Genomic DNA, 13,098 nt, shown 5'->3' on the forward strand with positions numbered 1-13,098 from the left:
TTGAAAAACACACGCCGCAAATAGCCGTATTAGCATGCATCGCTACTTCCTCATGTAAATTCATTTTGTCACCATCATCCCCTTTCACGCTCCCCTTCTCCAACGCGCGGTTCCGCTTCACCCTCACCTCGCTGCGTGGTGTTAAGAGCTAATAAGGGTAAGGGCGTCCTAGTGATCAACCCCGCGTCTAGTCGTCGCAATTCAATTTCCCGCTGTGGAATGTGTCATCCGAATGCCAGAACGAAGTAGATTTTCCGTAGTAACGACAGCTGTCGATGCTTCGCTTCCTTTTGTTGAATTTTACGAAGAACCTCCTCTGGATTCTATCCAACAATACGTTTAACCTGCTATGGGCGGTGGTTTTTTTGGTAGGGTGTCACACTGTGAGTAATGGTTGGCACTCCGACGGTACATCGAGCTGTACGTCCGCGAGAACGACTTCAAAACCATGTGCAGTGTATGTGACCAGAGGCAACATACAGACCAGATCTCGATGAGAGCCTCTCAAAACACTAGCTATTCCAAGGGATGCATTTGACAACGTTCCACTTACTACCATGCCACTATGCTGTACCGTACCACCGTGCATTTTTTCCTGGTGTGTTAAACTGCATAATCTTCGGGATCCGACCACATGAACACATGACAGACATGAAAGACACAGGAAATCCTGGTTAGGTCCCAAAGAAAGCGAAATTATTCAACACCCATTTTATGTGCGGTGCTACCTGTCACCAAAAATACAGTTATAACATACACGGATACACGATCCTGTGAGAGACATTTGCGCATGCGTGAGCCCTCCTTGCGCTGCGGCTGTGACGGTGCCGGTGCGGCGACGTATGTGCGCATCTTAGGTATATGCTGCTTAAGCGTGCATATTATGAATCGTATACGTTGATGCGGCTTTAACGGTGCAAAAAATAAAATAACGATCCGTTGTTACTGTAAATTCATTTTTTGTAAAATACACATTTGCTGTTTATAATACAGCTCTTGTTCACGGCTGGGCAGCTCCTACGCGGAGGGTGCCTTCGTGCCACGTGCTCCTCCCGTCACCGACGGCCCTGGCACTGCAAAGCAGCAAACCTAACATTCCTTGCGCTTCATTTACACGGGTCAGCCTAACGATGAAAAAAACGTACGCTTCGCCATTGCGAACACTGTCTCGCCTGCAATGGAAGCTTAAGCTGCAGTTAAGCCGAGAAACGAACTTCATGCTAGGCAAAGTATCTAGCAAAATACCCATTTAGTAGCAAGATGGTCCATCAAAATTCAAAAGGATTATGTAAGGGAATGTTTAGAAGGAAAATTTCTAAGCAAGGCATTTCTAAATTTCTGACATCGTAAGTAACTTAATCACTCGCGCCTAGAAGCGTGGCATCGGGTCGTCTGCATAACTTTCGGGCGCGCCATGCCAGTGGTATGTTGAAGCGGATTTCGCTCGCAAGAATAGGACAAGTTACTGCGTAGTCAGCCTTGCATTTGCACGTTTCATGTTACTTAGTGGAAGGTTCCTCTCTTAGCCTTACTAATTGCACTGGATTCAGCAAACTTTTTTTCCATCAGAGAAAAGGATTCGTTTAGTTCCCTGACCTACTGAGAGCAGTGAGAGAGACCAAAGTGGTTTTCTCCGACAAAAAGATTGCTGGCATCGTGTGATTTATTCGCCTCGTGGTGGAATCTTTGAAGTGCTTAGCGATGTGCAAGCTGGCCCAAACAGCTATCCTTGTGGTGACAACAGCATTTCTTACCTTTGTGAATGTCGTTCCAACCAGAGCAGTTTATTAAGTGCCGCCACACATAGCCACACTGGCATCTCTTCCACATCGAGCCGTTTAAAACAGAGCAGGCATTTCATGCAGGAATGGTGGATGCCCTGGACCAGTCTGTTGGCGCTGTGCTCGAAGCGCTGGAAGCGGCACTCATGCTGGATGACACCATCATTGTGTTCAGTAGCGACAATGGTGCAGCTGTCTTTGATAGCGCCATGGTCAACCTAGGCAGCAACTGGCCTCTGCGCGGGGCGAAAACCACGCTTTGGGAAGGCGGCGTACGGTCTGCGGCTTTCATGTGGACTCGTCGGCTCTTGCCACACCGCCGGGTATCACACCAGCTGATGCATATCACTGACTGGCTTCCCACGCTTTACTCAGCAGCTGGTATGTGCTTAACAACATTTGCTATCTACATTACAAATTTTATTTTTTGAAGCTATCACCTATTCTGCTATCATATGTGTGAGGCAATGAAGCTTACATAAAACGTATGAATATCCAAATTTGCATATCCTCCCAGGTTTGGCGGGGCTGCTGGCGCCTGCTAGGCCAATATCTTGGCGCATATATATCTGGATGTCCGTGGAACTACATGTGCGCCGAATATGTGCAGCAGCGAACGAGCTTTTATAGGGAAATTTGAGCGCCGCTGTACTCGTGTGTGGTTCTGCGTGTCAATATTTTGTGTCATGATTATATAGGTATACGGTTTATATCAGGGTGAGGACGCTGTGAGTAGCGCGAATTGTTTCTATACATACGACGCATGAGCCTCTGGAGTCATATCGCCGCCATCGTCGCCCCAGAGACTGTCTAGCGGGCCACTACGCTTCTGACACTTTCATTCCACCAACGACCAGAGCGGTGCTTCGTCGCGGGAAAATCGTACCACCAGTGTCAGCGGTGACAACACTCAAGGGACCGTCACATAGAGCCTTACTCGTAGCCGCTCGTCGTCGCCCCTTGATCCCGGTTCCACACGCTGGTATCGGAGACTGGCCACAGCAGGTGATGACGTAAACGAGCTTAGCCCTGCCCACCTCACGCCACCCCTCCACCCTCGGAAGCGCGGATGAGGTCGCCCACGCGGCGGCAGATGCCTTCGCCGCCGGCAACTCGGCACATGCGCAGACCGTTTTCCCTCCGCTCCTGCATCGCTTTCAGCCTCATTTTTTCACTGCAGCCTTCTACTTCACTTTCCTCCTCGCGCTCTCTTCTTTCATCTGCCGCTGGGCTCGGCACTCGCTTTCATCTTTCGCAGTGTTCGTTCGCTCGGGTACGCCGAGGTACGACGCCGAAGCCAGCCTACGCTCAACGAAGGAACGAGCGCCTAAGAGTTGCGCTATGAAAAAGATCCGAGGAGTCCTAACCACTTCTTATGAGTTCTGAAGGCGCAAGCACGAATGACCAATCAAACGCCGCTAAGCGGTTGTTCGAGTAATGAACTACTCGCGGCAAAGCGAGTGCGTTCAGACGCTTGGCGCATATTGATTTAACCTTACGGAAGGCAGGCAGAAGGGAAGCGGGAGCTTGCCCAGTCTAGGAACACGCCGATAACACAGGCTTCCGAGAGCGAGAGCCAGGTAGCCTCATGGCGACGGCCTCTTCGCTTACGCAACACCTGGCGCGCTGGTTTTCTGTTTCCTTAATCGGCTCCGTCGAGGCGCGCTCGTGCCGTGGTGTCGCAGCCAATGGGAACTCTGTCGAGGCAGTCTCGTGGCGTGGCGTCCCAACGAATGGGAATTTGGGCTGTTACAGACGCCGGCTTTCTTGCCTTAAGAGGCATTGGACGCCTTCGCATCAAAATAGTGATAGTAAATTCCTGCGTCAGACAAAATAATGGTGGATCACATGTATGTTAAAGCACACGGAGCTGTATATGCCATAGTGGATTGCCCTGAACCAATCCTTCGATTTCCATTATATTTCTTTATCCAACTTGGGCACCTGTCACTACCAGTCCCAGACTGATCCCTTCGGACTTAAATAAAGTTCTTCATACCATACCATACTGCGGCACAAGTTAGAAAATCCTTAAGTGTTGATTGATATGAATCCCACAAAGCCACACATATAATTTCTTATGCTCGGAATATGATGCCTGAAAAATCTAATTAAGTGCTGTAAACGCAATGCAGTCCACAATATCCTTTTTGATATTCTGGAGGGAGCGTTCAGTTGTGAATAGACAGAAAATGGATTACTAGGTAAGTAATTGCCATACTAATTAATGTTCTTGCAATTATAATTTCGCTATTTTTTTCGTACGAATATACTCTCCGTATATTTCGAGCTTTGCGCGAGTAATGGTATTTTTAAGTCCGTTAAACTGTAACCATTATTATTCCCCCAGTAAGCATTATAAAATGCCATCTCTATCGTGACAACGCCACCTAGACGTCTCCCACTGTGCATGCGCCTGATTTGGAGTTAGTGTTTTGACTGTTCTTTTCAGCAGTGTTGCGCATATTCACAAAACTTTAATAAGGAAGATTTGCAGCCATTCCATTCTGCGAATGCGCGCTACCAGCGGAGCTGTAAAAAGGCACCCAGGTGCCCTAAGCTAGTGCCTAAGAGACGCGAAGCCGAAAAACTTGTAAAGCCTACTGTAATCCTACTTAATCCACCCTAATTCAGTTTATTCCGCCTTAATCCACCCTAATCCTCTTAAGACACCTTAATCAAATGTAATCCACCCTATCAACCTGATGCACCTTGATCCACCCTAGTCCACGTTCATCCACCTTTATCAAAAATAATCTATCCTAATCAACATTAATACACTTTATTGATATTGCATGGCGTGTTATGTGTGTTTATGTTCCAAGTGTGGCACAGGAACGCGTAAATTTCTTTCGAACCTAAGTCTGTCTATGTGCATTGACAAGTAGCTTGTTTTGTTTGGGGATTTTATTTGCGCTTCGAATTCAAGTGATAGATTAAGTGGTAGAATGGTTAAAGACAAAAGCAGTAATGTGCTCTCACAAATGATTGCTGAGTATGAGCCAGAAGATATTGCAGAGTGTCTGGAGGGCTTCCGAGCTAAGAAGTACACACAATTTCAGGGCAGCAGTCATGCCCACTTGCACCGACTGTACTTCTAAGTGGATACGATCACAAAGCGTAGCAGTTATGGCGTTTCGCCGAGTTCGTTTACTGATCACTGTATTATAGAACGTCAAATAGGACAGAAGAAAAAAAATCAACAAGTTTTTATGGGAAAACGGAGACTGAATTGAAGTTTATTAAGGCATGAAAGTTTCAACCTAGCAGTGATGCGCAAAATGAAGAATATCGATGAAATTAGTGCGAACTAAATAGCGGAGCAGTGGGAATTTTTCAAGCAACAGATAAAAATTAAAGCGATAGAAATATCCAGCATTTAATTGCTTGAAGCCAAAAAGAAAGAGGAAGGGCTTAAGAGGACTCTCCAAACTCTGACAGCGCTTGATTGCGAAAAGTCAGGTGTGTATGCCGAAAATCTGCTTGTATCAAACATAACCTGACCCTTTTGATGAGGAGCGTCATTGCGCAGCGCTAGTGAGAGCAAGAGTAGGTGCGATGGCTGTAGATGAAAGTTCAACAAAACGTGCATTTCGACTCGAGAGAGAGAGAAAAAAAATATTTATTCGGACCATCGAGGTGGTTGCTCTTGAGGTCGAGTGGGTGGTGTCCTCATTCCAGGACTCCACTGGCCATGGCTGCTCGACGTACTTGTTGGACGAGAGCTTCTTGTCCCGCCAAGGTATCGCCGGTCAGCTGTACCTCGCACCGCTCAAATGACGTGCTAGGAGTCTTTAAGTGTTGAGGTTTGCCCTCACACCCCCACGAGATGTGAAAGAGTAGGGCGTGTGTCGCCGCACCAGGGGCATATGCCGCGATATGTATGTGGGAACATTTTACTGTATCTTTGTAGCTTTGGAAATGTGTTGGTCTGAATAAGTCCGAGAGCTACGGCATCTTCAGTGCTGAGCTTTTTGTGAGGCGGAGGATAAATGTTGCGGTTGAGTCGCTGGATCTCGAGTCGGTCGCAGTAATTGGATGGCAGGGGCATGAAGGTAAAGGGTGCGGATTGATGAGACGATTGGTCTTGCCCCGCTCGGTTGATTAGCACTCGAGCTAGGGCGTTCACCCTTTCGTTCCCCTCCAGACCCGCGTGGCCCGGCGTCCACGTGTTTTGATGGTATTCTTGCAGCCTCGGGCCTAGAATCTGAGCCGCCAGCAGCGGTGTTCGTCCGTTCGTAAAGTTACGGCATGCCTGTTGCGAGTCGGTAGCGACATGGACTTCCCTGCCTACCCTGTCTGCTTGCTTTATTACCAGCGCCGCGGCTATAGTCTCAGCCGTAGCTGGGGTCTCTGCCCTTACGGATGCCGCGAAGGTCAAGGAGTTGTCTCTCCCGTTGACGGCGGCTACCGCGAAGAGGCCCCCTACAGGGTACGCCGCCACGTCCACGTACGTTACGTACGGGTCACCCTTGAATTGTCGGCGCTGTGTCGACGCGAGCCTTGCGTCGTCCTTCATGGAGTTCATGACTCATGTGCTTCGGTATCGGGTTCGCCTTGATCTTTCCTCTGACCTCAGGCCGGAGGGATCGTTGCCCGTCGAGGGCACGGAGCTCCGTTGCCGTTCCGGTCCGGTGGAGGATGGCTCTGCCCGCGACCGTGTTCTGTAGTCTGGCCTTTTGCGAAGCCATGACCACGTCCAACAGCTCAGCGAAAGTGTTGTGGATGCCGAGGGCCGCTAACTTCTCGTTTGGGGTGGTGACAGGGAGACACAGGGCCGTTTTGTACGCGCCTCTGATGATGGCATCGACTTGTTCTTGGTCGCGTTTGTTTAGCGAGTGATAGTGATATGGCATGCTATACGTTATTCTGCTGATCACCAGAGCCTGGACGAGGCGAATCGTGTCCTCTTCTCGCATGCCCTTGCGGCTTCTTCTAATTCGTTTTATGATCCGCGAGATCTGGTTGGTGGCAGACCTTAGGGTTTGGATGGTGTGGGAGGCTTGAGGTTGCTCTGGATCCAAAAACCCAGAATCCTAGTCTTATTGCCTTCCGTTATCTTCTGGCCCTCAAGATAGAGGTCGATAGGGCCGGAGGACTTGTAGATTCCTCCTCCGTGCACCCGGATCACCTCGGACTTTTCGGGCACACAACGCATCCCGCTCGCTGCCGCAAATCTCTCCACGGCCGTCGCGGCCTCTTGAAGGGTCGCCTCTTTACGTGCTAGGGAGCCCTTGGTGGCCCAGAGCGTGATGTCGTCTGCGTACAGGGCGTAACCTAGGTCGGGCATATTCCGCAGCTCTTTGGTCAGCGCTAGCATCGCGACATTGAAGAGAATCGGGAGATTATCGCCCCTTGCCGCGTTCCTTTGTTCGACACGTCCATCGTATCCGATCGAGTCTTGTCTATTCCGATGGTTGCCGTCCGGCTCGTCAGGAACGATTTAACGTAATTAAAGATGCGCTCCCCGCGCGTGACGTCGTTCAGTCCCTTGAGAATGGCCTCTTGGGAGATGTTATCGAAGGCCCCTTTTAGGTCGAGTGCGAGCGGGAGGTGTTCTCCCCCCTTCAGGATGCCCTTGAGAACTTCTTTCCTTAGGATTAGGAACGCATCTTGAACAGAAAGTCCCGGCCTGAAGCCAAGCATGGTGTGCGGAAGAGGTCACCGTCCTCTATGTAATGTAGGAGGCGGGTTTCGATGACCCTCTCGTACAGCTTGCCGAGGCACAAAGTCAGTGAGATGGGACGCAGGGCGTCGATCGCGGGCTTCTTGCCGGGTTTGGGAATGGTCACGATTTCCGCGTGTTCCCACTCGTTCGGTTAGTGGTCCTTGCTCCAGAGTTCCTCGTTTAGGCATTCGGTCAAGTCCTGGATGTGCATCGGGCTCAGGTTTCTAATCATGGCATTGGTGATTTTGTCAACTCCGGGAGCAGTGTTCCGCTGTGAGGCTCGTGCCGCGGTATACACCTCTTCCTCCTTGATGCGGGCGTGCAGTTCTGGTCTTGGTTCTCCTTCATATTTTAGGAGGCAGGGCTGTATGGGGTCGCTACCCAGGTATCTGGTTTTTAGGGTGTCAATGAGATCCTGGTCGTTTCCGGGGAACTTGTGAGCGATATTTAGAAGCGTCCGACTGGTTGCCGATTTCGCCTTGTCGGGCTCGATCAGGCAACGTAGGATGGCCCAAGTCTGCGCCGTACTCAGGGTACCCTTGAGCGAGGTGCAAAACTGTACCCAATTTTTCTGCGTCAACTCGTTCGCGTAATTTCTGGCTTCGTCTGTTATTTTCTCGATTCGTAGACGTAGTTTCCGGTTAAACCGCTGTCGCTTCCACCGCTTGAGGAGGCCCTTACGGGCTTCCCACAGGTGTAAAAGCCGGCGGTCGACTTCGGGCGTCTCGACCTTGCGCTGGATGGTTTTAGTAGTTTGGATGTGGGCGTCCCGGAGGTGCTGCATCCATTCCGCTATGCCCGTTATACCGTTATCGGGCGGGGGTACTGCCTGAATGCCTCCCAGTCCGTAAGCCTAATTTCGCCAATTGTTCTCTTGAGTTTCGGCGTGGATACCGAGATGCTGAGGATATAGTGATCGCTGCCCAATTTTTCGCCCAGGTGCGCCCATGAGTATTCCCTTACGTTTTTGACAAATGACAGGTCCGGAAACGTGTCTCGACTTACACTGTTGCCTACTCGGGTTGGTTGGAGGAGGCTGGTTATCAATTCGAGGCCCATTTGGTCAACCGCATCGAGGAGCGACCTTCCCTGTTGCGTGTCTTGTTGGTAGCCCCAAGTCGCGTGTCTAGCGTTCATTTCTCCCACCACTACCAGCTGGTTGCAGCCAGCGGCTCTCACGCTGTCGTAAATGATGTTGCGGAAGTCGTCTTTCTGAGCCCTCGGCAGACTGTACAAATTCAGGATAAAAGTACTACGTCTACCCCTCTTCTGCGGGAGGACTTCCACTAGCACGTGATTAATGTCATGAGGTTGATAATGTTGTCCCACGGCCGTCACCGTTTTGTGAACTAAAACAACGACCTTCGGTGATCCCGCATGTTTAATTGCGTAGTAACCCTGTAGCCTGATCGGCTGGTTCCCGACCTCCTGAAGGCAGATGACGTCGGGGGGGGGGGGGGGTGTATAGGTGATTTTGGATGAAGAGTTGGAGTGAACTTGCCTTCTTTTTGAAAGAGCGACAATTCCACTGCTAGATCTCGAGGTGTTCGGGCGCGCTGTGTGTGGTGTTGGCCATTGCTGACGTTCATGCCGCCGCCGTCACAGTTGTCGGCGTCCCTGGCGTCACCCTTGTTGTTTATGCGCATGTACGCCTTGATGCGTGGATTGCTGATCTCGTCGTCGACCCGCTTGCACGAGCCAAACTCAACCTTGCGTATTCTTCTTTCAAGGTCTTCATGGCTTAGTGTGTTCTCCTTCACTTTATTGTTTAATTCGCCCATCTGGTAAAGCATCTGTTGTATCGTAGCATAAATACTTTCGATGGTGACTACACTTGACTGGCCTGCCGCTGCCGAGGCCGCACCGGGGAGCGATGAGGGCGTGGTGGTTCTTGAGGGGGGAGGAATGGAGATGGCGGGCTCGTGACCTATCGTTCCGCTTTGCGACCCTGCCTGTATGTTGTTGCTAGTTTTGCTTAGCAACGCTTCTAAGCGTTGCATGCGTTGGTTTAGGTCGTTAACCTGAGCCTTGAGTTTCTTTTTTTAATTTTCTTCGCTGATGCGCGTACATTATGGGGAGCATTTACTATTTTCACTGGTATGTTGAGCGGAGGAGGTACTAGACTGATTCCGGCTCACCTTGTTGTTGTTGGCTTGGTTCTTCTTGCCCGATTAGTTCTTCTGTTTAGACGTGGATTCGAGATAGAAGGCTGCCGCTGCCCTTGCTTCTCTCCTAGTTTTGGCCACTCTGAGCGGAATCGGGACCTGGACCTGGACTGGGACCAGGATCGGGATCGGGACCGGGGCACTGACCTGGACTGGGCCCGGGACCTTCAGCGGCTCGGCGAGGATTCCGAGCTGAACCACCGTAGGCGGCTTCGCCTTGGCCTTTCTCCATCATTGTCGTCGTCTTCCTTCCTCCTTCCGGGTGGAGGATGCTTTTTGGTGGTAGCGCTGTTGTTTTTTAGCTTTTGCTTGCACTCGCGAGACCCCGTGGCGTGGTCTTCGCCGCAGACGGCGCACTTGAGCGAGCACTCGTGGTCGTCCGTCGGGTCGTGCGTCATGCAAGCGAGACAGATTTTGATGTTCGGGGTAGGACAAACGTCCGATCGGTGTCCCATGCGCTGGAACACATAGCAGATTTGTTTTGTGGGCTTGTAGGGGTGGCACTCGGTCTCCCCTCCGTAGTAGTAGACGTATCGTGGAACTAGGTGAGAGCTGAACGTGATCAAGGCCGTCTTGGTCTTTCCCAGCATGTGGGCCTGCACGATTTCCACGCCTTGGGTCCTAACCCTTAGGTGAGTCATAAGCTCCTCGGGCGGGGTATTCGGGTCGATTCCATGAATGACGCCCCGGGCCACTCCATCCGGTGCCGCAACGTAAGAGTTGACTTCGTAAAGGTTGCCGCCCAGCACAATCCGCGTGATCTTGCGCGCAATATCCGCGACCTCCTGATCTGGGGTACTAACAATAATTATGTTGGAACCGGGTCTCAAGCGCACGATGAAATGCGAATCGTCAACTTTCCCTCCGCAGGCGGCCGAGACGGCTTTTGATATTTGGTGGTTGCTGAAACTCTTCACCTGAAGGCCTTTCTTGGGTCGAATGATGATTTTGAAGTCGCTACGTGGCAGTGGGGGGAGTCGTCGCCTCTTCTTAAAAGAAGGCTTCTTTGATGCCCCAGCTCCTGCAGCTGCGTAGGATGATGATGATAACGCGGTGGCAGAGGAGGGTGATAGCGGAGAGACCACCCTGCCTGTCACGCACACTTGCTCGCCTCTGGCGAGCTTCTTCTTCCTTCTTCGCTTGAGGTGTAAAGACCAATTGGAATAAGGACATTCCGATGGCGTCCCTTGCGAAAGGTCCTCTTCCATAGTGGCAGGGTCGTCGTGGCAATCTTCCGAAATGTCTTGGAAGTCCATGACTGTAGTTTTTTGCGACGAAGGCCCGGCGGCAGCTCGAACAATACCACCGGGGGCGGGTGGGGCTGTAGCAACAACTCCACCTCAACTCCCTCCGGTAGAAGTAGAAACGGCCGGCTGGGATCCAGCAATGTGCGCCATAGTGAGTGTCGAGTAATCGTAGCAAGCGAGCGGCGGCAAAGCGGCGGAGCGCCTCGCCTACCTCCGCGCAGCCCAGCCCAAGGTCAACGTTGCTATCATTGTGGTCTCATTGGTCACTTCAGCGCGGTATGCAACAAGAAGCGACGGGACGTTTCGGTTCGTCAGCTTAGCGAACAGAAATTGCCAAAAAATGAAGCATTGTCCGACAATGAAACTGGCAATGAAGCTGTGAGCTTTCTATGTGTGACCGCGTCCGGCCGCGCCGGATTTCTGGTGAAGGTACCAATCGGTCCCACGAATTTAACATTCGTTCTCAACTCGGGATCTTCAGTCGCCATTCTAGCGGGTGATCTTTTTGATAAATATTTTGCCGGACAGGTGCTGCTGTCCGCGCCCCGTGTGAAGCTGTTAGATTATTCAAAAGAACCTATTTCAGTGCGAGGATGCTTTCTTTCGAAAGTCGCATACAAAGAACGCGAGGCGTCCATTCTGTTTTATATTGTCTCGCAAGGCACATCGCTTCTGGGTGCCGACGCCATTATGCCTCTTGACTGCCAGATTGATGGCTCGTTCCTCCACTGCCTTGAGCTACTACTTCAACTAACAGTGCTACAGACGTACAAGTTCCAGTTCAGGAGTCAGTTTCATCTGCTCGTCTTCCAGCACAGTTGCGCAATGAATTTGCATGTCTTTTCGACTCCACCCTCGACCTAGCCAATGGATTTGTGCATCGTGTCGAAATACGGCTCTTGATTCCGCCCGTTGTAGCAAAACTTCACCGCCTTCATCTTTCACTCCCAGCTCAGGTATCCGAGGAGCTTCGTCGGCTAGAGCAGCTGGGCGTGATAGAGCGCATTAACGCTTCAGAATAGGTGTTTCCGATTGTTGTTGTTCAAAAAAAGGATGAAGGCATTCGTGTTTGTGTTGACTTACGAGAGCCTAGCAAAGCTATCGTGACGGATAGCTTCCCACTACCACACACACCGAAGAACTCTTTCACAGTCTCATTGAGGCAACGCATTTTTGGAAGCTAGATCTCGCATCGGCCTACTACCAGGTTTTGGTCGATCCTGAAAGCCGTCACTTGACCGATTTCATACCTCACGATGACATCCTCCGCTTCAAATGCGTGTGCTTCGAGTTGGCATCCGCCCCCGCTTTATTTTAACAAATGATGTCGAAAATTCTTCAAGGTTGCTCTGGTGTTTTGTTCCATATCGACGACGTCATTGTTTTCAGGAAGAGTAAACGGGAACACATCGCCAATCTGACCGCTGTACTGCGGGGTATTAAGGAAGCAGAGCTCAAGTTGAATGACAAGTGCGTGTTTGGCGTACAAGAACTTTCCTTCTTGGGACACACGATCAGACCTCAAGGCATCTCTACTTTGCGAGAGAAAATTGCTTCCATTATGAATACTCCTGCGCCCACTGATAGTACTAGTCTGTGCTCTTTCCTTGGGTACTGATCGAGTATTATGCCAAGTTTCTTCCCAGGCTTGCTGAGGTGGTAGAACCAATGCGAGCTCTTCTCCGGAAGAACCAGCCATTTATATGGAATGATGCTGTAGCCGTTAGTTTCGCCCGGGTGAAGTTTATACTCTCTTCCAGCAAAGTTCTGCACATGTTTGATGCGTTCCTTCCGGTTGTAGCGTCCACTGACGCGTCCGACTGCAGAATGCGTGCTGCTCTCCAGCAGGTGGATGGCCACACGCTGCGAACTGTTGCCTTTGCTTCAAGCACACTTTCACCTGCAGAGAAGAAATACGGAGTTTGAGAGAGTGAAGCGCTGGCGCGTGCTTGGGCCTTTGAGCATTGCCATACGTACTTGTGGGGACGCTATTTCGCGTTGCTTACGGACCACCAAGCTTTGGTCTCGTTGTTCTCTTCTCAAGACACTGAGCGCCGCCCCCTGCGCATTGCAAGCTGGTCGCGATGGCTGCTTCGCTAGATACAGTAGAGTATCGGAAGGGGTATGAAAACCAGGTGGCGGATACCCTTTCCCGCCTTTCAGTTCCGTCTTCGCATGACAATTTCTCCTTTGATGAGGTTGTGTCCTTTGTTGAGTTACCATGCCTCACCAAAGAG

The 13,098-nt window shown here is 50.9% G+C and overlaps 1 protein-coding gene across 1 annotated transcript in view; it reads left to right on the top strand.

The window, feature by feature from the left end:
• LOC142574924 (arylsulfatase B-like) overlaps window positions 1-13,098 on the top strand; it is a 151,943-nt gene that overhangs the window by 84,532 nt on the left and 54,313 nt on the right. Inside the window, exon 7 of the mRNA XM_075683916.1 lies at window positions 1,866-2,162. Within this exon, the coding sequence (XP_075540031.1) occupies window positions 1,866-2,162 (297 nt within the window). The remainder of the gene's footprint in view (window positions 1-1,865; window positions 2,163-13,098) is intronic.

Source organism: Dermacentor variabilis, chromosome 3 (genome assembly GCF_050947875.1).
Source record: "Dermacentor variabilis isolate Ectoservices chromosome 3, ASM5094787v1, whole genome shotgun sequence".
Taxonomy (NCBI): Eukaryota; Metazoa; Arthropoda; class Arachnida; order Ixodida; family Ixodidae; genus Dermacentor; species Dermacentor variabilis.